Below are 23,506 nucleotides of genomic sequence, written 5' to 3' on the forward strand. Positions count from 1 at the left end.
CAGTTCGAAAGCACTTCAAGTACAAGTAGATAAATAGGTACCGCTCCAGCGGGAAGGTAAACGGCGTTTCTGTGTGCTGCTCTGGTTCGCCAGAAGCGGCTTAGTCATGCTGGCCACATGACCCGGAAGCTGTTTGCGGACAAACGCCGGCTCCCTCAGCCTATAGAGCGAGATGAGTGCCGCAACCCCAGCGTCGTCCGCGACTGGACCTAATGGTCAGGGGTACCTTTACCTTTTTACTTTTAACTATGGATCATTATGACAACTCTCATTTTGCACACCCATGACAAAGAGGACACATGGCAACCCTAAGTCTTCCTGGCACTGTGTGGAGGTGGGACAGGGCAGCAGTAAAGTCAGGGCTATGTGGGCACAATGATGGGAATGCCTGCTGGCCTCCACTAATGTGCCCAACCTCTCTGTCCCCCTGCCCTCCCCCACCCTAGTATGGGGCAGCATTGCTCCTTTCAGGAGGTTGGCACCGCACCACCATCCCTGCCACTCCTTTCCATGCTCAGATCTTTTCTATTCAATAAGCTATGCACCTGCACAACCCCCAATGTATGTCCTCTGCATTTGTTCCAGTCTCCCTACAAGGGACCAGGCAAGCCCCTCTCCCAGCCCCGCCTTACAAAGGAACGGGAAGAGGTTGTGCTCCCTTTTGAAAGAGGCGACTTGAGGGGGGAATCATTTATCGCGTCTTACCATTCATTGAGCCACCCACCCGCATATCCCAGCTTGGGATACCCTACTTCCACTATTGCAAGGAATTGCCCTGTGCTAAAAGCTGGCAACATAACAGTAACATTGGAGCACCTCCAAATCTCTTGGAACAGTCAACCGTTGTTTGCCAAGGTTTTATTCATAACATTTCAGATGGCCAATTGTTTTACTCAGGGAATTTGCTTACAATTTGAAAGTTAAGTGATTTAGGGGCCAAATAATGGACGTAGTGTCAGTCATCCTGCCTGTGAGCTAAGCACTGTTCGCTATCACGTCTTGGGTTACGCATAGGAAAGCACAGGCATATTGCGGTGATTTTCACACTTGGATGGAAATAAACTGGTCTGAAGGAAGCATCTTCTCCTTTTCATCTATATTTAGGTATGCAACAGACTTCTGTGGCAATTAGAAAAAAAAATTGATACAGCATCCAAAATAGAACCTTCCTTGGTTAGCACTGAAATGTGTTTTTGAGTCATTATTTATAAACCTAAGCTGTAATTTTCGGCGACTCGTAAGGGATTTAATATTTATCCATGTTTCCATATTTGCTGAAAGTTTTCACTGAAGCTCTGAATATTCTAATCAAAATAAACTCCCAACCTCGTAAAACAACAAACCTAAATTGCCCGGTGCTTGTTAATTTGAAGTTCATGAGCTGAAACTAGTGCACAGCTGTGCAAATCCTGTTACGTTTAAATAATGTTGCAATGTGTTGAAAATGGTCACTTTCCTAGGGCATTCTTCTCTACTTCCTAAATGGAATTTTCTGTGAGAAGGAGGGACGTGGTGTGTGTGTGTGTGTGTGTGAGAGAGAGAGAGAGAGAGAGAGAGAGAACACAACTGCACATCTTTTCTGAGTGCAGTTTACTCTGACTGGCAAAAGCTTTCTAAGCTTTGCTACTTAAGGCCTTCTCAAGTAAGGGGTGGAGAACCTATGCCCTCACAGATGTTGTTGGACTCCAACGCTCATCATCCCAGACTATTGGCTGGTGCTTGCTTGGACTGATGGGAGCTGGGAGTCTAGCAACATCTGGAGGGCCCATCCTTGTTATGTGGAGATGCCACAGACTGAATTTGGGATCGCTATAAAAATATGTGCTGTACCACTAATCTATAGGCCCTCCAATGGTTCTCATTTGCAATAGGTAGAAAGCAGCAAACTCAACATATGGTAGTGGGGGAATCTTACCTTAAAACTTGCCTCCAACAATACTGATTTCACAACAATAAAAATCTGATTTTAGGTGCGAGTGTGGAGATTATGACCTAGTTCTCACATAACACTAAGTTTAGCGTGAATGTGTGGGTTCACGGAGAGGAGATTTCAGGCACTTTGCTCCTCATGCACCCCATGGGTTCTGTGTCTTAAGTACTCTTGCGACCCACTTGGTATGAAAAGTTGGAATTTCCCTGAGATAGAAGGACCAACCGTCCGACTCAGGATGAGGCAGCTCCCGGTGTAGGAGAGGGAGGGTGCCTCTTCAGTAAAGCAAGCACTGAGAAGATGAACTCTTTTAACTGTTGGTTTCAAGCAGCGGGGCGTTTAGATTAAACAAGGCAAGTCCACATCCAAGGCAAGTACAGTATTTTATGTACCTAGTGGCTTTAACATTCTGAATCCTGTTAAACCTGTTGGTGAAATGAGAGCCCTCAGTCCCTATTATCTCCCATGCCCAACTGTGTTGCTACGGATTTTATTTGAATCACATAGCAACAGTGCTTTATTTCCCCAGGGCTTGCCTTATAAAACACAAAATTTCACCTGGTGACACCAAGCCGCAGTCCCCAGGAACAGATTATACCTGGCTTCATTCTGTAGACGCTAGGAAGAGAAATCTGTAAAGGGTTTTTGCCCTGTTTGGTGACCCACTCTTTCTGCCAGATCTTCCTAAATTGCAGCCATTGCTTTCGGATTTAATCCTGTAACCCAAGACGTACAAAATAAAAAGACTTGGAAGTATGAAGGTCATTTGTGCCTCTGTACCTACAGATTCCTTTACTTGGTAGGCAAGCTTCTACCGATCAGATCTCAAGGTATATAACATGGTCACCACCAGAGAAAAAGCATATGTGGGGAAAATGTGCAGGTAAACAATCCAGAAATGTAGGAAGAAGTTCAGCAATATTAGAAATATTCTGTTAGCGCAAGCATTTCTTCTTGCCCAATGGAACAACGTCCCCTCTCCTCCCCACCACACACTGTTCTGAGGGATTCTCCTGACTCCCCCCAAGCTGATTTGGAGGATGCAGAGGGACTGGCGGTGGGCACGGAGAGCCTTGTTCTGCAAGAAGTCCTTGCATGGGGCTATCATGACCAGTTAGTTGAATCCAGGTTTGTAACTTAGGGTTGTAATCAACTTAAGTCCTGCTTAGAGTAGACCATAGAATCATAGAATCATAGAGTTGGAATAGACCACAAGGGCCATCGAGTCCAACCCCCTGCCAAGCAGGAAACACCATCAGAGCACTCCTGACATATGGTTGTCAAGCCTCTGCTTAAAGACCTCCAAAGAAGGAGACTCCACCACACCCCTTGGCAGCAAATTCCACTGTCGAACAGCTCTTACTGTCAGGAAGTTCTTCCTAATATTTAGGTGGAATCTTCTTTCTTGTAGTTTGGATCCATTGCTCTGTGTCCGCTTCTCTGGAGCAGCAGAAAACAACCTTTCTCCCTCCTCTATATGACATCCTTTTATATATTTGAATATGGCTATCATATCACCCCTTAACCGCCTCTTCTCCAGGCTAAACATGCCCAGCTCCCTTAGCCGTTCCTCATAAGGCATCGTTTCCAGGCCTCTGACCATTTTGGTTGCCCTCCTCTGGACACGTTCCAGTTTGTCTGTGTCCTTCTTGAACTGTGGTGCCCAGAACTGGACCCGTTGAAATTAATCAGCCCCTGAAATTAATCAGACCCATTGAAATTAATCAGCCTCACTTAGTTATGCCCATTAACTTCAATGGATGTACTCTGCATAGCATTCAGTAACACTGAAGGAGCGTCTCCACCCCCATCGTTCTGCCCGTACACTGAGGTCCAGCGCCGAGGGCCTTCTGGCGGTTCCCTCATTGCGAGAAGCAAAGCTACAGGGAACCAGGCAGAGGGCCTTCTCGGTAGTGGCGCCCTCCCATCAAAGCGATCAACAACTACCTGACATTCAGAAGACATCTTAAGGCAGCCCTGTTCAGGGAAGTTTTTAATGTGTCATTTTAGTGTATTTTTGGTTTCTGTGGAAGCCGCCCAGAGTGGCTGGGGAAACCCAGCCAGATGGGTGGGGTACAAATAAATTATTATTATTATTATTATTATTATTATTATTATTATTATTATTATTACAACCGTAGCTTTTTCACACAGGGTGGCTGTAGCATGGTGGTTATTTGAGCCAACAACTGTGTTGAGATTATTCACCATGGCCAGCTGCTCATAAGAAGCCCTTTCCTCATGGTGCCAACCAATGGTTTCCTGCATTTTTCAGTCATGTTAAATTCACCCAGGATTGCCTGGGGAGCAGGTGCCACCAGGGCAAAACGGTCTTCACCCAGTTGCATTTTGAAGCAGCAGTCACACCGCTGGTTGCAGAACGAGGGCAGGCACCAGATAGCCTGTGTGTCTCCAAAATTCTTTCCAGTGCCCCCAACAGCCTTTCTCTATTTGCAGTATTATTTTTTTAGTAAAACATTTCATTTTTGCACATACTGTGGCAAGGATGTTTTACTAATTAAAGAAGACTAGAGTGATGCTCTTGGTGACAGGTGATATATTTTACCCAGACAATGCAAAACTCACTTCTAACACATTTGCCAGGCTAGAGGAAATGCTTCTGAAGGATTGAAAAGGACACAGGAGACGGTGAGTCATGTCTCCAACGATCTGGTGAGAGCTTTTGCTGTTCCAAAGTATCGGATAGCAGGTTAGGTTTGCTTTTGTATAGCAGAAAAGGCTGAATTAGCACAATCAAAGCAAAGTTGCTTGATTGTAAATATTTTAGAGCTCTTCATTGTTCACTGAGATTTTCCTACCCCCTACTGGACATACAAAGAAACAGGCCAGTCAATGTTTCCAGGAATGGCAACCACCGTCTTTCGTTAGATAATTTAAGTAATTTGAAAGTTACCATACTGCTTAGCCTTGAAAGGGTCACTAGATTAGTAGGTCCTCTGTTGTGCTGAGGTCCTTTCAGAGTGCATTTCATTTTCTCATGAGCCTGAATGCTGAAGATTAGCATTCAGAAAGGGTAGACTTAAGAGTGTTAAGGTTAACGCATTGTCAGTTCTCTTCATTTTACACTAAGAAACTTTTTTTTTATCAAAATGATAGTTGAGCAATATTTGGATTGGATTTAATAGACAAACATGCTTTTATTTTCAATAAAATAACATAATCGTCCTGGCTGTTAGGCCTGGAAGACCTGCTCCCTGCCTTGCAGGCTTTTTTCACCTGGCCTGAGAGGGTGGGGCCCGGACTGACTCCAGCTACAAAAGCTGAGGGGGCTGAACAGACTCTTGGGTTTGGGTATTGTTTTGGGGGTTTTGTTGGGGTGTGGTGGGTTCTGCATCTGTTATTATTATTTCCCCAATTGTTTAAAATGTTTTGAAGGGTTTTTAACGGCTTTTTAACTTGCGTGTTTTTAAATTTGGGGGTTTTGTTTTTTGAATTGGGGGCGCAGGATGCACCTGGGGGGTAGAGCAGGGGTAACCCCAATCACAGTGGTTCTGGGCAAGAGGAGGGATAGTGGAGTAATGGGGTAGGCCACGTAAGGGGCACACGACACAGACAATTAGTGACTGTGCCCATATGCCAGCCCCTCCACCTCCAACCGGGGGAATTTCAATTGCCCTTGGAGCCAGCCCTTGGGTCTGCAGTTGTTGTTCCTAAATGCCAGGTCTGTGCTGAGTAAGACCTCCCTCATTCATGATCTGATTCTGGTTTGTTTTGTTTTTGTTTCATTATATATTTTGTCTTCTCATTTTGTATTTTTATATTGTGAACCACCCTGTGGTCTTTGGTTGAAGGGCAGTATGCAAATTTAATAAACAAAAACAGTTTAATAACCAACAGTAACATTTTGGCTCAGCCATACATGGTTCAACCTGCAATTTAAACCAGCCAGCTTTCCCTCAGCTATCTGCAAATGGAACTTGCCCGATATGTGATTTAAAAAAGCAACCCCAAAACTACTAGGTTTTCCCTACTCTTATATATATCTTGGGGGGGGGGGGGGTTCTTTCACAGCTTCAGTTCACTGTGGAATTAACTGATATTTCTTCCCAGCGCTGTTAAATTCTGTAGATGTCCTAGTGGGAAATTAAGACCCGCTCTGGAGAACAGCTGAAGAAAAGAGGAAAGCCACACTGAAATTAAAAGTGCTTTTTTGTTGCAGCCTTTCTAATCTGGTTTTATAAAAACCCTTATGAAAAATTTACCAGTCCTAGTGAACTGGAAACCAATACAGCAATCTCTGCAAGTTGGAAAGCAATATATGTCAATAGAACCTGTAGGATGTGTTGAATTGCTGAAGTCTGGAAGGATTTCCATGCGTAAATTGGTCACAATTCCTTCTTAGAATCATAGAGTTGGAAGGGACCCCAAGGGTTATCGAGTCCAACCCCCTGCAATGCAGGAATCTCAACAAAAGCATCCATGACAGACGGCCATCCAACCACTGCTTAAAAACCTCCAAGGAAGGAGAGTCCACCACCTTCCGAGTCCACCACCATTCCACTGTCAAACAGCGCTTAGAACAGCACTTACTGTCAGAATTTTTTTTTTTTTTATGTTAAGCTGAATCACCTTTCTTGTAACTTGATATAATGATATTTGTCCGTTTGTTTGTTTATTAAATTAATAATGCATTTGTTTAGAGGAACATCAAATGCTTTTTCTGGATAAGGTAATTTTGGGAGTATGCGCAACTAGATGAAATTTTGGGGAAACAGCAATTCCAAACTATTGTTGCAAGATTACTGCCGCCCCCCACCCTTATCTGCTCCAAAGAAATAATTAAAAAGCATCTTATCCATTCAACATTGCTCTCCCTGTAGAGAACACTCAACATTCCATCCTCTGAAGAATTGTGTATATTTTTTGTGTCCTTATAATACACTTAGCTTCTGTCTCCAGGATTCAGCAGCCATGCAAAACAAGGATTGTGAAGTGTTCCGGTGGGAAATGGGCTTTAATCTCCATTAGTACTTCTTCTAAGAACTTCTGATGTTTCTTCACATTGATATTTTTGGGGTGGGGGGGGTGGGGGAGTCAGTTTGCCCTTTCACAGAATTAATGAGTGAAGCCTCCAATGGGATTATCTTCTATAGGTATATTACCCTTTCTTATTGTACTTAATGCTAGTAGGAGCTACTTTTTTTTTTTTAAAAAAAAAAAAGAATATTCCAAAATGAGTCTTATGTTAATGAATTCTTTGGCACTTAGTTGCTTTGAGGCTAAACCTTTAGGAAGAAGTAATTTTTTTAAAAAGCAGCAGACGAGTTTCCGTTGCCTTGGCTGATTTGATGCTCATAATTACGTATGGGAAAAAGACTTTACACATTGCCCATATACACCTAAAGCACATCAAGCCTTTTTGAAACTGTGGGAAATGATAGAGAAAATCAGTTTTCAATATGCATTTGTTGAAGTTGCCATATATTCAAATACTAGGCAAGCGGTTCTGCGTAAATCACAGTGCAGGGGATTCTTACATCTGACTGAAATAATAGAATACAGTGGTGCCTCGCAAGACGAAATTAATTCGTTCCGCGAGTTTTGTCGCCTTGTGATTTTTTTCGTCTTGCGAAGCACGGTGTCGGGAAAGTTTTGGAAAAGCTTCAAAAATCATCAAAGTCTTTAAAAACCTCAAAAAAGGCTACCACACCAGGTGCTATGAGTTGCTCCTCGAAGTCAAGTCGCAACTGTATTAACGGTGTTAAGAAAAAGGAAACAAACTTGCAAGACGTTTCCGTCTTGCGAAGGAAGCCCATAAGGAAAATCGTCTTGCGAAGTAGCTCAAAAAACAAAAAACCCTTTCGTCTAGCGAGTTTTTTGTCTTGCGAGGTACCACTGTAACCGTAATACTTCCATGGAATAACTTTACCTGCTTTCTCATGTTACAATCCTCGCAACAACCAATGCTGGCATCAGTCTCAACAGACAATGGCTTGCTCCTCCAAGGGTGAAGCCAGACCACTGGAGAATCACATCACTTGCTCTGGCTGCAGAAACCGGTCACTTGTAACTTTGAAGTGACCTGAGCAATATGTATAGAGGTCCTGGGCTGCCCAGATGACAAGGCCTCTCTCTCAGCCTTGCGGATGTGGTCCAAAGGAAAGCAGAGCAAAGCATTTGGCACCAGCTTGGCTGCAGGAGTTGACAGAAGGAGGTATTACCTCCACAATGCAGAGGAGACTAAAAAGAGAGTGTGACTTAACCTAGGACCACCTAGTGAATTTATTGCAGAGGTGAGATTTGAACTGATTTTTAGCCTAGTTCCCCAGCCATTATATATATTTTTATTCTTGACTTTACAATACATGTTCTTCTTTCTGGTCACTGTTGGGAGACTTTTACTACTAGAGCAGCTTTGGACAACAACTATCAGATGCAATCGGGGGCTGATGGGAATTGTTGTCCAAAGTGACTGGAAGGCATCAGATTGGCAAAGGCTGCTCTAGATACCCTGAGGAATATTTTCTCCACCTTCCCTACCCACTAAAGGAGGATAATTTGGTGCTTTTTCTGTTGTTGCACCACAGCTGTGGAACGCCCATATTCAGGAGATTCATTTGACGCAGTCCTTGGTTACTCGCTGAAAGATTCTCCCAATATTGGAGTGGTATGGTGTTTTTGGATTATGCTGTGTTTTATCACGATTTTAACTGTGTCCTGTGGTTTTATATGTCTGCTATTTCCAGCTCACTCTGTGTATCAAGCAAATATAACAATCATTCCTCCGGGTAGTTCTCCTTTGCAAGCCCTGTCAAAATGAATGGGCAGCGTGCAGCAGAATTGCACTCCGTCCAAGTTCACGGGAAAGTTCCTCAAGGTTTCTGTCCCAACCTCAACTTTTTTCAGGTTTTCGACTCAATACCCAAGCAGCCCAGATTCTTTGCCTCCTTCACCCCCACCTCCACCCCCCCCCCCCCGCTCTGCAGGTTCCCCCACCACTTAGCCATGGAAAAAGCCCATTGGAGGACAGCTGCTCAGTTGCAGCCACAGATTATGGCGCCAACTCCCTTTCAGGGGGACTCTTGGGCCATGCATCACTATTGGCAGACAAAAGATCAATGTTGTGGTGCAAGGACCTGAATGAGCCCCATCTCAAGTTGTAGCTACCTTGAATTGGGGACACAATAAGGCAAGTGGGATTTTTTAAAAATTTCTGAGCACCTGCACTTCAAGTAACCATCCAATCTCTGAGCGTGGTTAAGGCAGTTTCCCCAGCTACCAACTGATGCATGATGCATGATATGAAGGTTTCACATTTTCTACAGGCAGGGCTTAGCTTGGCAATCGACATAGTTTCTGTATGGATCTGGGATCTTAAGTAGAGTTAAGGCAGCAAACCAATGTTAGCTGTCATAGCCATGGTTAAGCGTGGCACCAGACCAAGATCTTCAGAATGTCTCAGCTTCTGTATGTGAAAAGTAAGATCCTAGATGACCCTTCGGGTCCCTTCCACCTCTGCAGTTCTACAATTCTGTGTTCTACTCCAGTCTCCTCTAGCATGTTACAGGGGCAGGAACAGATCTCTTTCCATATGCAGATGGGTTTTGTGGGTCTTGGAACAGTGAAGCGTTACTAGCCTGCTGACCCACATACTAAGTGGTGCACTGTTTGGTCATGGTTGGGGTAAGAGGCTTGATATAACCATATTATATGCTAAATGGGCAGGAATAGCAGAGATTATATTCATTTTATTATACACTTTGTTCGGTGTACATCTGCCACATTTTCGACAATCTGCCTCTTTATGAAGGTTTTATCCCTCAATTGCTGCTGCATCTACCATTGGCCCGCTAAAGCACCGATGATCTGCTCTTCTGTGATCATGTTCTGATTAAACATTTTCACTCAGTTGGCATTCCAGATAATTGAGGGGTCAGTTGATATGGATTTAGACTGGGGCAAAAGCAGAGAGGTTGAAGGAAGAAAGCTAATCTCTTCCATTAGCAGTAGCTTTTGTGACTTCATATTTTTAATTCAGTAATAAAATGCCACCATTGCATACTAAATATAATTCAGCAGCAATTCTTGTACACAATGAAGGAAAAAAACTGGGAGAAAGATTTCTGTTATCAGTGTTACATATTGTTCAGCGACGAACTTTATGAAAGCTGTTCTGAGAACACCAACAATGGCTCACTTGAACCTGGGAATTGCTGTCCTAGAAAAGATTAATGGTCTACAAGCTTGGTATCTCCCAGCACAGTGTCGTGTACTGGAACATTATGAGAAGCATATAAAAGCTGCCATAATTTCTGGCCAATTGGTATCATAGTGCAGACCACAGAAAAACATTTCATCTCCTCTTGGCAATTGAAAGCGATTGTGCTTATATATTGCTGCTAGAGAGCCTTTGTATATTTATCTGTTGCTTTTCTTTAACTAAAGGTTTGCATTTGGAATAACACTCATATCAATTAGCAATGCTACATTTAATGTAATTGCATTTTTAATTAAGTCTGTAATATTCTGTCTTTGATTTAGGTCACTTTGTGAAAGGCAAGGTGTGTCAAAACTCAAGATCATCTCAGTTTACACACACGCACACACACATTGAAATGTGTTGCACAACTAAATTCATTTATATGGCTTATATTTATCAGACATCCTCATTTCTGCTCCATGTGTTCCTTGAGTGCTTTTGCCTGTCTAGAGCAGGGGTCAGCAACCTTTTGCAGCCATGTACCGGTCCACTGTCCCTCAGACCATGTGGTGGGCTGGACTATATTTTGAAAAGAAAAAAAAAGAACGAATTCCTATGCCCCACAAATAGCTTTTAAATAAAAGCACACATTCTACTCATGTAAAAACACCTGGCAGGCCCCACAAATAACCCAGATATGTTTTTTTAAATAAAAGGACACATTCTACTCATGAAAAACACGCTGATTCCTGGACCATCCACAGGCCGGATTGAGAAGGCGATTGGGCCGCATCTGGCCCCTGGGCCTTAGGTTGCCCACCCCTGGTCTAGAGAATGAGATAATGCCTCTAGGGGGCATTTGGAGGAATGCATGTAAAATGGATTGCCTAGAAGGAGGAAAGAGATGTAAGCCTCTGGTTTTTGCATGGCAGGAATGTAGCCTGCTGTGTGAAAAGGAAAGTCATGCACGTTGCTCCACCCACTTTGCCCCTGGCTCCACCTACCACTGCCATACATGGTCCCTAGAAGGTTCCCCATGAGGGAATGCAGCTGACAGTCTGAAAGAGGTTCCTCACCCCTGATTTAGGGACTCTGGAGTTGTGGTATTTGAATAGCAGACCCATCCAATGTGCCATGACAAACCATTGCATTTGTTAAGGTTTGTCATGGGGAGTTAAGGTTTGGTTTCTAAGAAATGAAAGCACAGGTTGCTGTTGCAGAATATGCAAGCCTTTGCAGTGTGTGTGTGTGTGTGTGTGTGTGTGTGTGTGTGTCTAAAATAGTTCTTTGGTAATTATCTGTGACTTTGTGATGAATATGGCCCACATCATGCGTAAGGCTCCACGTGATTGAGATTATAAAGACGTCCTCTTTCACATACGAACTTCTCATCCAATAGCCTGAGTTTTCTTCTAACACAGCATTCATAATTCGCATTGATGTCATAGTCATGAGAGAAACGGAGGCATTTCTTTATTTTCTTTCCTTTTTCAGGACAGTAGCGGATGGCATGATCAGGAGCAGCGGCTCTTACCTGACCTCCTGACAGCAGAGTTGATGCTGCTTACCTCCAGGGAGAGTGGCAAGGCAGCAGGAAGGGCAGTGTGGTGCAGATGCACCAGCAGAGTTAAATCTGGAGCTCCTGCCACTATGATTTCTCCGCACTGCCCTCCCCGTTGCTTTGCCCCTCTCCCTCTCAGTAAACAGAAGTGACTCAGCTTTCGGGAGGTCAAGTAAGAACTGCCATCCCATCCACCCCACTGTTTCAGGATGTATGCATTAACTTTTGAAAGGAGAAATGTGAAAGAGGGGTTGTTTTTCAAACAAATATGGCATTGGGTTAATTTTTAAATCAACATGAAATGACACATTTGATTGGGACAGGAACCACACGATTCATTCATTTCAGCATTTTTTAAAAAATTAGGTAGAACTCCCGCATATAAGAATATGCTTGCATAACTTGAGAGGTGACATTTTATATTCTAAGATGCATTTGGTTTTAATCTCCACCCACCGCAGAAATCTCCATGTCGTTGCTGTTGGACCCACACCAGTAGCAAAATGCGCCTGGGGATTTTCGAACGCTGCCTGTATGCGCACACAGTCTAATGCCTTTTTTTTTAACCTGCTTTTTGCTTTATCATACTGTACTCCAGAGTAAACCGTGTTCTGCACTGACATGCAGTTGGCATAATTTAGCACATTTGTTTTCCTTGTAGTTAGTAAACAATGCAAGAAAACCTTTGTCGCTGCCAAAGTTTGCCTAATACTGTATTTGTGGTTGGCATCCGTTCCTAGCTACCGATGAGCTTATGAAATGGATTGTTTTCTTCAGACCAATAAAGCACTCCACCCCATATCACTGATGGGTGGCTATGGAGCTGCTTGATCTGCAGAAGCATGCTCATAGGGCAGGGCTGTTTACAGGTCACGACCAGATGTGCAGCTATACATGCCATTGCATGCATTACCTCGTATGGGTCCCTATGCCTGTGAATGAGTTGGGTGCAATAGACTGTTCATCTACATGCACAGCAGCTTATGAATGATCCTGCACCTACCCTGACCACTATACGTTCCGTCAAGTTTTCTTCTCTACACAGCCCTGGACACATTTTTGTGTGTGGCCTCCTCTGTTGTTGCTAGAGAGAACAGCTGAAGAAAATCGGCACAGAAGTCTGCATGCTGAAAAGCCTTTGCATCTGGGCATGAAGTGATGGAAGATTGCTTTTCCTTCCAGAACAGGAAGCAGCGCCAGTCAGAGCAGAGGGGAAACCGCGTGGTTGCAAGTCGTCCTGCAGCCAACCCCGTGTTGGTTTTCTTCCTCTTTGGTTTTTCCATCTCTGTTGGGGGGGGGGGGTCCCACACCCACTTTGTATGTGGCTTTTAAAAAACAACTGCAAAAGATTTTTGGTAGTTCCTCAAACTTTGATGCTTCCCCACGCAAACTGTTACTTCCCTCTTGTTTCTGAGTAACCGTATTTCAGCTCTGTTGATGTTAGCACAGTACCGGGTGGCGGGGGGGGGGGTGTCACTGAGTTTGCTATTAGAGGGAGTGAAGCGTTCATTTGTAAAGGAGGGTGGCATAGACATCAGATAAATAAGTCCATAAAAGGTGAAAGAAATTGGGTGTGAGATGATGGGCGGGTGTGGGAGAAAGAGAAGGAGAGAGGGAGAAGGAGAGAGAGAGAGAGAGAGAGAGAGAGAAGAGTGGCCATTACAACCTCTTAGGTTGTGTGCAGTCTGTATTTATTAACAGATTGCAGGGCTTTCTACTCCATTACGTTATTACCCTTGAAATTGAACTGCATTTATAACAAATATGAAATATGTATTTTTAACACTAAAATGTAATTTTCCAACATAATACCCAAAATAAAATGCCAAGAAGCTATTAGCAGCAAATTGAATTTTTGCGGTATGTAATTTAGCATAAATAGTGACAAGTGTTTCACCTCCCTCTTCTCCCCTGCACCCCCCCCACCCCCACCTTAAAAATTATCCCATTAGTCATTCAGTTTAGAAGCACAGAGGCAGCAGTCGGCAAGGGTGTGCATTTTTATGTCTGCTTCAATTGCACACTTCATTTATTTGAACATGGCATAGGCGGCTTTCCCTGTCACGCAGCATCACTAGGCGATTAGCAAGTTTCGCCCTAGGGCAGCTGGGACGCTTTGCTGGGGCAGATGTTCTTTTCAGCTTATTCACTGGCCGTTCTTGGTTGTTTACCGTTGTCATGGCTACCCCTATTTCCACAGCAGCCGTGCGGCCTCCTCTTGGAGGCAAGTGAATATAGTTATAAAAGGATCATATTTTGCTCTGTGTCCCTTACTTGCCATCTGTCAACCAACTGCGCATGATGGATTCAGAAACCGATTAGGGATAACGGCAGACAAGTGATGATCCTTCTATTAAAAGTAACAGTGGTCCTGATGCAAATGGCTTTGTGGTGCCTTTGTGAGGTTTGTGCCCCCCCCCCATACATGGTTCTCAAGCTAGGGACAATATAGGCACAGAATTTTAATTCTTACTTGCTGGGGCACAGGGGTGGGGCATGTATGATGTCCTATTGTTGTGTTTGTGTACACCCTACGTACTAAGACTTAGACTGTCCAGTCTGCTCTTTTAGCTCACACACTTACTACAGCTTTATGATCTGATACATATCGGTAGAGATTTCTCCTCAGGAATAGCACTTACACACAGTGTTCAAAACTCTCATTGTTCTAGGCGCATTTTGTGACAGGGAATTTCATTAGCGCAAGCAGTTTCTGAGCTGGGCACACAATACTGCGCCTAAGATTTCAGATTAAAACTGCAGAGTGGAAGGAAAGGAGGACCTTTTTCTGCCTCCCACTTCCAGCTACTCTGAAGACTGGAGAAGAGACCCTCTTAAGAATATTAGGGGGTGGGCAGGGGAAGGACTAGACCATGTGAAAAATGAACACAATAACTTAGCTGCAGTTCATTCATTTTCAGCTTTGTATTCTTGTTATAAAAAACCGCACACCTAGATATTCCGTTGTTGCGCCCCATAACCTAGGTTTAAGGTGCCATTTAGCTCCTAGCTTTCATATCTCAGTTTCTAACACTGCTTTCACGCTGAGTAATTGCCATAGAGCTCAATGAAACTCTTGTAACTAGTATTCCAGGCAAAAGGGAGGGTTGAGTGGAGCTGTGGAAAGCACAAAGAGACTTCTCAGTTCCTGAATGGACTGCATGACTCAGAGCTGTGAAATAAGGAAATGGGGGTCAGATGAACCCTATAATAATACCTTTGCATGCAAACACTGTGACTTTGGGGGACTGGAGCGCACCCCGAGTTTCACAAAAATCTCCATCACAACTCTGAAAGGAATTCATACACACAGAGAAAGAATCTTGTGGTACATATTTAATCTTTTGAAGGTGCCACAATACTCCTCCTGTGTTTGCATGTGATGCAAAAAAGATGTTTGGACCACATGTGCCATCACCCCGATTGTTGGCCATGTTATCTGGAAAGGATATGATTTGGACTCCAGTGATGACACAAGGCTGTTGGAGGGTCCTTAATAAGCTAATATATGCATGAATTGTGTGAACCCTCAGATTGGACCTTTCCTGCCGCTTTGCTCCTCTCTTCATAAACCAGGATTCAGCACTTGGCCATAGCCTCCTGTTTCACGACACATTTGAGACTGTGATTAACTACTTCAAAACAAGCTGGGATATCAAGCCATGGTTTAGTTGACTTAATATCCTGGCTTGCTTGGAATCCGCTAACTGTAGTTTCTGGGTGCACATGTAATGGGAAACAATGGTTTAGTGCTGAAACCTGGTTTCTTCCTGCCACTTAAATGCAGAGAGGAGCAAAGCAGCAGGAAAGGAGCTGTGTTGAGAGTACCGTATTTTTTGCACCTGACCGTAAGACGCACCTACGTAGTGGCTGGATTCCTCTGAAGTAAATAGGGGGACGTCTGTTCGGGTGCTGCTCCGCTCTGCTTTGGAGCGTTAAAGAGACGCATCTTAGAGGCTGCCAAAAGTGCCCTGCAGGGGGCTCCGGCCACATTGGAGGGTAGCCGGCGCCCCCTTCTTGCCCGCGGCGGGGAACCCTCAGCCCCGCCGGCGCTCGCCCTGGCACATCCGCCCTCCTCCTCTCCGAGCAGCTGCTCTCCGCTGCAAAGGCAGCCAAGACACCTGCAGGAGGCTGGCTGGGAAGTGCGTGCGTGCGGGAAGTCCACCTGATTGACAGAGGCGATGCTGCTGCCACCGCCTTCGCCGCCACTTCTACTGCACAGCCCAGCCTGGCCTGGTTCCGGGGAGGCAGTGGCGGCGCAGCAGCGCTCCAACGGGAGGGCTCTTCCCCTGCGCCCCTGAACCCCAGCAGCCTCCTCTCTGCAGCCTTCCCTCCTCTGTGCCGCACGATCCGCTCTTCACCCCTGCACTCGGGCGATTCATCTCCAGGAACCACACATTCGATCCATAAGATGCACAGACATTTCCCCTTACTTTTTAGGAGGAAAAAAGTGTGTCTTATGGAGCGAAAAATACGGTACATCCCCTTTGTGCATACCCTAGTTCAATAAACCAAGGTTTTTGGTTTAGTGTTATCTGAGAACGCAATAACGGCATGGCTATCTCAGCAGGAAAATGCAGAATGGTGGCCAATTCTGTAGCATTGGGACCACATATAATAATAAATAATACACAAACTTTTTATAAATGCGAGGATCTTTCTTTTCCCAGTTATATATATATTGGCAAATTTAATCTTACTTTTTGGTAACACTCGTCACTGTGGAGATTCCGTTCATTCTTTAAATTAGTGGGAGTGGAAATTGGTCCACTTGTAAATTAATGTATTTATTGGTTGATTTTTCCAGATCCTGACATTGATGCTGCCACTGCCATGATGCTTTTGAATACTCCCCCTGAGATACAAGCAGGTTGTGAGTAGATATTTCTATAGCCTATAGCACCATAGATATGTAAGCCTAACCTTCTCTTTCACAAAGCACACAGACTAGCAGGCTTAAAAATAATCATTAAAAAAAAATGTTTCTGATTGAGAAACAAGATTTCTCAATTAGACCCTTGCAAATTCTCTACTTAGTATAATTTTGTGGGGTGGTTCCTATGCGTAAAATTCTATGTCTAATGAGTGACAACAATTGTGTACCTCCAATTCCCATGACCAGTGGAATGTATTAGATGTATACAATTGTCAGTCGTAATGAAGCAGTAGTAGCCTGATAAGTATTTTCCTTCTACAGCACAGGTAAGACAGTCACACCTAGGGCCACCACTAGAAAATTATGTTCTGCTTTCTGTTTCCACTTTTTGGAAACTTGAAGAAAGGAAGAATTAAAATTATATTCACTCTTCAATTTGAATGTTAAACTTGCATGGCTTAATCAGATCCGTTTATAAAAAAGATCAGAAAGGTGGCTTTGTCAAAGGAGCACTTGAACAGGATTTCCCCACTTCAGAGTTTTCCTAGTCCAGGTATTCACTCTTCTTTTGAAAAACCCATTTCTGCACTAGAGAGCTCTTAACCAGATTATAAAACTTACGACATCAGAACTTTAAGAATATATACCAGTTCAGACAATATATTTTGTTTTACATGCAAACCGTCCCAAAGCCTAATAGCTCCAGGTACGTGCGGACAAATGAAATGGGAACCAGATCGTTACAAAACAGAGCCAGTGGAAATTCCTGTGATGGTGGTGGCTAGAATAAATGTCTCTTATGGGATTCTCTGCCTGCCATGTGCCTGGTTACCAGGTTCACACATTGCATTGGTTCACATGAGCATGTGCTCAGGGAGTGCCAGGATTGTTGCTTGTAGGAGAAAATGGACTGTGTAAAACAGCATATAAATATTCCTTCTCTAAATAGAATAAACTGAGGACAGTTCCTTGTTATCACGTGGAATAAGTCCTTGATGAGTCTTGGGCAACAATCCTGTTGTTGCTGTTGTTTTTACTGGAACTGCTTTTGCGATACCTACAGTGGTACCTTGGGTTAAGAACTTAATTTGTTCTGGAGGTCCGTTCTTAACCTGAAACTGTTCTTAACCTGAAGTACCACTTTAGCTAATGGGGCCTTCCGCTGCCGCACGATTTCTGTTCTCATCCTGAAGTAAAGTTCTTAACCCGAGGTACTATTTCTGGGTTAGCGGAGTCTGTAACCTGAAGCATCTGTAACCCGAGGTACCACTGTAAAGGTGGCCTGTAAAATTAAGATGTACTATGTCAATAATTCCTAAATCTGTCCCCTAACCAGAGACGGCATCACAATATGGCATCTGCTGAGGGGCCATTGCTGCTGATGGTGCTCCAGTCATTGCTGGACAGCCACCATTGCTTGTAGTTGTCCGCAGTGGCCCTAGAGCTAGACTCTGTGACATTGCAGCAATTGCAATAATGGCCACCGTCATCAGAGGAGTGCCACTACTACTGTCTCTGCTCTTCTTTAGTAAGCCACCCACCCACCTGTTCTGCAGAGATAAATAGAATAAACAGGAGGACAGGGGGTCATCAGCTGGCATGGGGCAGGGATGTTGGCACATTAGGGAAGCCTCCTGAGGGGGCTTCCTCAAGCCTGACCCTGAACCTTTTTATTTCTATTTTATTTGCTAGAAAGCGTTTATAATAGCTTGGAATCAATTGTTCTGTTTCTGAAGCTTACTACTACATACGGAGCTTCATTCACCAGTTGACTAAGCCTGGGGGGGGGGGAATGGCTGGGATCCAATGGTGCACTAGCGGAAGAGGGGGAGAGGAGCCCTTGATTTCTGCCGATTTCGCTCTATCCCCACCACCGTTCCAGCTACAGTCCTGTGAACCAAATCCAGGCCATTTCTCAGGGTTCCTCGCCCTTGGGATCAGCATTTGGGTCAAGTGAGAGTTTCTAGTGTGGATAGAGAGACTAGACCCCTCCCTCCAAATTCCACAAGCCGAACACCCTTTGCAGTAGTTGGGACCCAAATCTATTTTACCTCGTTTATCCTGCTTTTAGATTCTAAGCAAATTTCCAAAGCGGCAAACAGTAAGTATCCGTAAAGCACAAACTAAGTTTAGGATATATCGTGGTGTGAAATCAAGCACAGCAACATCATCAGACAACAACATCATCAACAACAATAAAAGTAATAAGCGTCAAACAAAAACGTAAATAAAACAGTCTTCACAAAAGTTTTCCAGAGTTAACACAGTGTTTAGTTTGGCCTTTTGAAGCTCGGGAAAAGAAAACAGTCTTAATCAGATACCTAATGCAGCACGGAGAAGACAGCTGGGGCTCTCTGGGGAGCACATGCCATATACAGACTGTGCCACCTTTCTCTGGTCGCTAAATTCCTCGCAGGGCAGCAAGAGAAGGGCTTCTGGGACAGATCTTAATGCCTGGGCAGGTTCATACGGGGATGACCAGTCTTGGGTCCCAACCATTGTGCTTTGAATGGTCCTTGGAAACAGTCAGGAAGCCAGAGAAGGTGTTTCAAGACTGTGCAAACATAGGAGCACAACAAGTGTATTGTTAAAGGGGAAAGGATATGTTGCCTTCTCGGTAGGGCGCCCGCCCTGTGGAACGCCCTCCCATCAGATGTCAAAGCGATAAATAACTACCTGACATTCAGAAGACATCTTAAGGCAGCCCTGTTCAGGGAAGTTTTTAATCTGTGATATTTTACGGTATCTTTGGTTTCTATGGAAGCCGCCCAGAGTGACTGGGGAAACCCAGCCAGATGGGCGGGGTACAAATAATAAATTATTATTATATTATTATTGCTCTTTTTCCCTCCTGGCACTGTTCCTTCCTCCCCGCTAAAAGTGTGCACACTTTTATATTTTTCTTCTATCAGTGTTTCCAGGGTGTGTGTGTGCGTGTGCACATGCTTCCAACCATGTATGATAGTTTCCAGATAAAAAAGTGTGCAAGAACTGAGTGAACTGACCTGATATTTTATTTTATTTTATTTTATTACTATACAGATTACACCACAGCACATTTGACCATCGTCTTTTGCACACAGTGGATATAAAGTGCTAAGATAAAAAGATGGCTGTCTTTTCCATCCTCATAGCTATAATTGTAATGGGATTTCTAAGCTCAGTTGGAGATACAGAATGGTAGTTAACTCTCCAAAGCAAGCCTCTGCCTTTTCTCATTTAAACTGTCTGGCGTGGTTCAGAATTTGCACCCTGTTTTGTCACCGAAGAGCCACTTCTGGAAACTCCAAGCAACACCCAAAATGTGGCATGCTTTCTGTAATTGTGCAAAACAAACCATAGTTGCAAATCACTGTGTGATTCCTAAGGCTTTGTAGAGGGGATAGTTACAATGAACGAGTCTTGTTGTTCATTGTTATCTATAGTACTGTACCATCAGTGCATGTGGTGCTTTGCAGAGTGGTATAAGGATCCTGTCTCCTTACCTGGCCGGCTGATTGAGCATAAAGTGTCAGGCCGAACACATCACGACTGTGCTGCTGATTATTTGGTGGTTTGGATGACAGAATAAGATTAGAGAGAGGCCGTGAACTCAAAAAAAAACCTGGCGTGTGAAGTGAAGTCAGGGTTTCTGAGAAAAAAGTGCAGAAAGAGGAGTAGCATTATATTGATCCCTGGTCAGCAAATTATTTTCTGCAGGGCTGTTTTGAAATGGAAATGTTGTGATAGCCTGTACCCCTACCCCACAAGCACTATGTAGGGTCATCTTACTGTCACGACTGGCACTCCTTCCTCATGTGCTTTTTGGTGGGAAACTAGGTATGGGGGGGGAGGTGACATTCTTCTTGACATCTGGATTTGGCCTAACTGCCCACTCGTAGAGTTATGGTTCCAACGCAGAGGGGAACAACAGAAGAGAATGGATGGTCATAGAGGACTTTGACTGCCAAGGATGGAAGCAGTGTGACATAGTTATGTAATCAGCAAGAGAGAGATTTTGTAGTATTAGACATCCTTCCCCAATGTAGTGCCATCCAGATGTTATAGACTACATCACTCCCAATCAGCATGGTCAGTTGTTGGGGATGATGGGAGCTGTAGTCCAACAACGTCTGGAGGGCACCCAAGTTTGCTAGGTGAGAGCTTCTATGGAACTCTATGCTAACATGGTTAATGGGTATCACTAAGCATAGGGAGGGAGCACCCATGGAGGTGTTCATTTAATTCTCATTGTATCTTTAAGGGATGACCTTGATACCACTTCCGTGTGTTTCATACCCTTGATTTCTGTTACTGGAGCAATTTATTCATGTTAAAAGACATTTTTTATCTTACTGGTCCCAGGACACTAGGGTCTTCTGCGTTGACTATTTCAGCTTTCTCTGAGAGAAAGGAGTCATTTTTCAGAAAATGGCTGGGACTTGGTTCGGACCTTTATAGAGGCAGGCTGACAACGGTTAAGTGGTTGGAGGTGCAGGGGTCACAAACAGGCTATGCAGGGAAGTAAGGACAGATAAACAGGTGTGGAAGACCACGGACATCTTTTAATGGACCCCCTCCTACATCAGTGCCCCTGTCTTGGTGGACTTCCCTACTGAGGCAAGCAGAGCTACTCTGTTTCATGCAGAATATCGACATGAACATTTGCACTAGAATAACAGCCCCCAGACCTCTTTTATCTTCAGAGTTGTTTATACATTCCAGGTGTAAAACAGTGGGTGAAATGGCTGAACTTTCCCTGGCAAGTTCAGTGTTCTTACCCATCTCTTTTGTTTCATTGTGATAGCCAAATGAAACTGCCATCATAGTGAGGGAAGTCAGTGGTTCCATTGGGCTGGGCTGGAGGGATAATGACCAAAGTACATGACTGGAGTCCTCTCTAGATAGATTATTGTCACTAGATAATAATTCTTTAGATCTCTAGATTCTCTAGATAAAACATATCTAGCTAATTATATTTTAGAATTACTCACTTTAGAATTATTATAATCCTATTGGCTCAGTTGAATGCCATTATTTATATTTTTAAAAATGTTTAAGTTAAAGGGAACTACCTAATCTCTACCATGCATACACAACCTTACTACACATGTGCAATGGGGCTTATCTTCCAAGCAACTTCCATATATAGTACATGGCAAACCACTTTTTGAGAGCAGGAAAACTTAAAAGGGTGAATGGAGGACCCCACTGTTCAGAGGTGTAAAAACACCTGCTAGAGATGTTTGAAGAGTTTGCTTTCTGTGAATTCCGATGGGAAATCGTTTGATATGCACCTGCCAGACAAATGTGTGGAACGGGAAATGAGAAATTTATCCTTCAGGTTTTCACTACCCTGAATTTTGCAATGGCGCAATTTCCAGTTTTGAAAATGCACCCAAGCAAAACATGTGTTTTAGAACATGCATTTAGAATTGCGAACGTTGAGTAATATTTGAAGATCATTTTCGTGCAGAGTAATGCGAAAATGGGGATGGAACTGTACGAATGTACACATGTGGAATTGACATGTACTGACAAATTGATGAATCCATCCTTAGCTGGTGTACACTTATCTCTTCCTGTCTCTCTCTGGATGATGGTTCTAATAATCAGCGACGCTGCTAACTGCATAGGCATAGGTTGTCCATGCCACTTGTTCTTTATCCACTGTGTGGAGCTGCTAGCTCGTGCATTGAGATCTGCCAAATCTTAAATGGCATGGAAAGCACTACTAAAAGGCAAAAACATTTTTAACACAAATTTTCATTTTGATTTGTAACGTACCCTGCACAAATTGCTGAGAGCTTCAAAGAACTTCAGGCATTTAAATAAAAAAAATAAATCCTGACCTAGCAGCCCATAGTATACCACAAAGAAGAGTAGAACGGAAAAGGGAAGACATAAACAAATATAAAATGTAGACATATGATACAGATTTGCAGACATGTTGCTGACACAGAGGTTCTTAAGCGGCTGCTGACAATGTTGCTAATAAAAAAATAAAAAATGATTCTCCAAGGATTAGGTTTGAGGAGGGATTTAATGAGGCGAGTGTGCAAAAGAAAGCTGAAGCAAGAGACCAGATAAAAGTAAATAGAGTTTGGAGAGGAAGCAGTAATAGTGAGCATGGGGGCCAGCCTGTTATGGCCGATGTCCCCAAATGGGGCAACAGGGACCATTAGGAACTTGAAGGGCATTTGCCAGGTTGAGACAACACAGGCTGGGGCAGGCAGCTGAGTCATTTGATAGTTTCTTTCATTCATTTTCCTAAATTGGTATCCCACATTATCCTTGCCATGCTTAAGGTGGATTGAAAAAAATCCTTTCCTGGGCTGCAGCAGTTGTACAGCTCCTTATGGCTTTACCCCAGTTAGCTATAGTGTGCTGAGCAACCAGTAGCAGGCAACAGGATCTCCTGCAGCACAAATTCCAATTAGTAAAAGGTAAAAAAGGTAAAGGACCCCTGGCCAGTTAAGTCCAATCAAAGGCGACGATGGGGTTGCGGCGCTCATCTCACTTTCAGGCCGAGTGAGCCAGCGATTGTCCACAGACAGCTTTCCAAGTCATGTGGCCAGCATGACTAAACAGCTTCTGGCACAATGGAACACTGCTGACAGAAACCAGAGCGCACGGAAACGCCGTTTACCTTCCTGCCGCAGCGGTACCTTTTTATTTACTTGCACTGGTGTGCTTTCGAATTACTAGGTTGGCAGGAGCTGGGACAGAGCAACAGGAGTCCACTCCGTTGTGGGGGTTCGAACCGCCGGCCTTCTGATCGGCAAACCCAAGAGGCTCAATGGTTTAGACCACAACGCCATCCCTGTTCAATTAGTAGCGGTATGTGCATGTAGGGCAGAGCTGCCCTCCTGACACCATCAGGGCTGCTTATCAGGGTGTGATCACCTGACACTTCCATCACATGGCCCTTATCTCGCCCCATCCCAGTTCAGGTTTGCAGCAAAAATGCTGGTGTCAGTAGGGTGGCTCTACTCCACC

The 23,506-nt window shown here is 44.0% G+C and overlaps 1 protein-coding gene across 4 annotated transcripts in view; it reads left to right on the forward strand.

Annotated features, from left to right (window-relative positions):
* Positions 1-23,506, forward strand: part of FOXN3 (forkhead box N3) — a 144,130-nt gene that overhangs the window by 96,738 nt on the left and 23,886 nt on the right. For 2 of the 4 annotated variants that reach the window (XM_077924880.1, XM_077924888.1), the window contains exon 4: positions 16,460-16,525. The exons of 1 other annotated variant lie outside the window; for it this stretch is intronic. In XM_077924880.1, coding sequence (XP_077781006.1) covers positions 16,460-16,525 — 66 coding nt within the window. The remainder of the gene's footprint in view (positions 1-16,459; positions 16,526-23,506) is intronic. One more of the 4 variants, XM_077924890.1, reaches the window with a different exon arrangement.

The sequence above is a fragment of the Podarcis muralis genome, chromosome 1 (assembly GCF_964188315.1).
Source record: "Podarcis muralis chromosome 1, rPodMur119.hap1.1, whole genome shotgun sequence".
Taxonomy (NCBI): Eukaryota; Metazoa; Chordata; class Lepidosauria; order Squamata; family Lacertidae; genus Podarcis; species Podarcis muralis.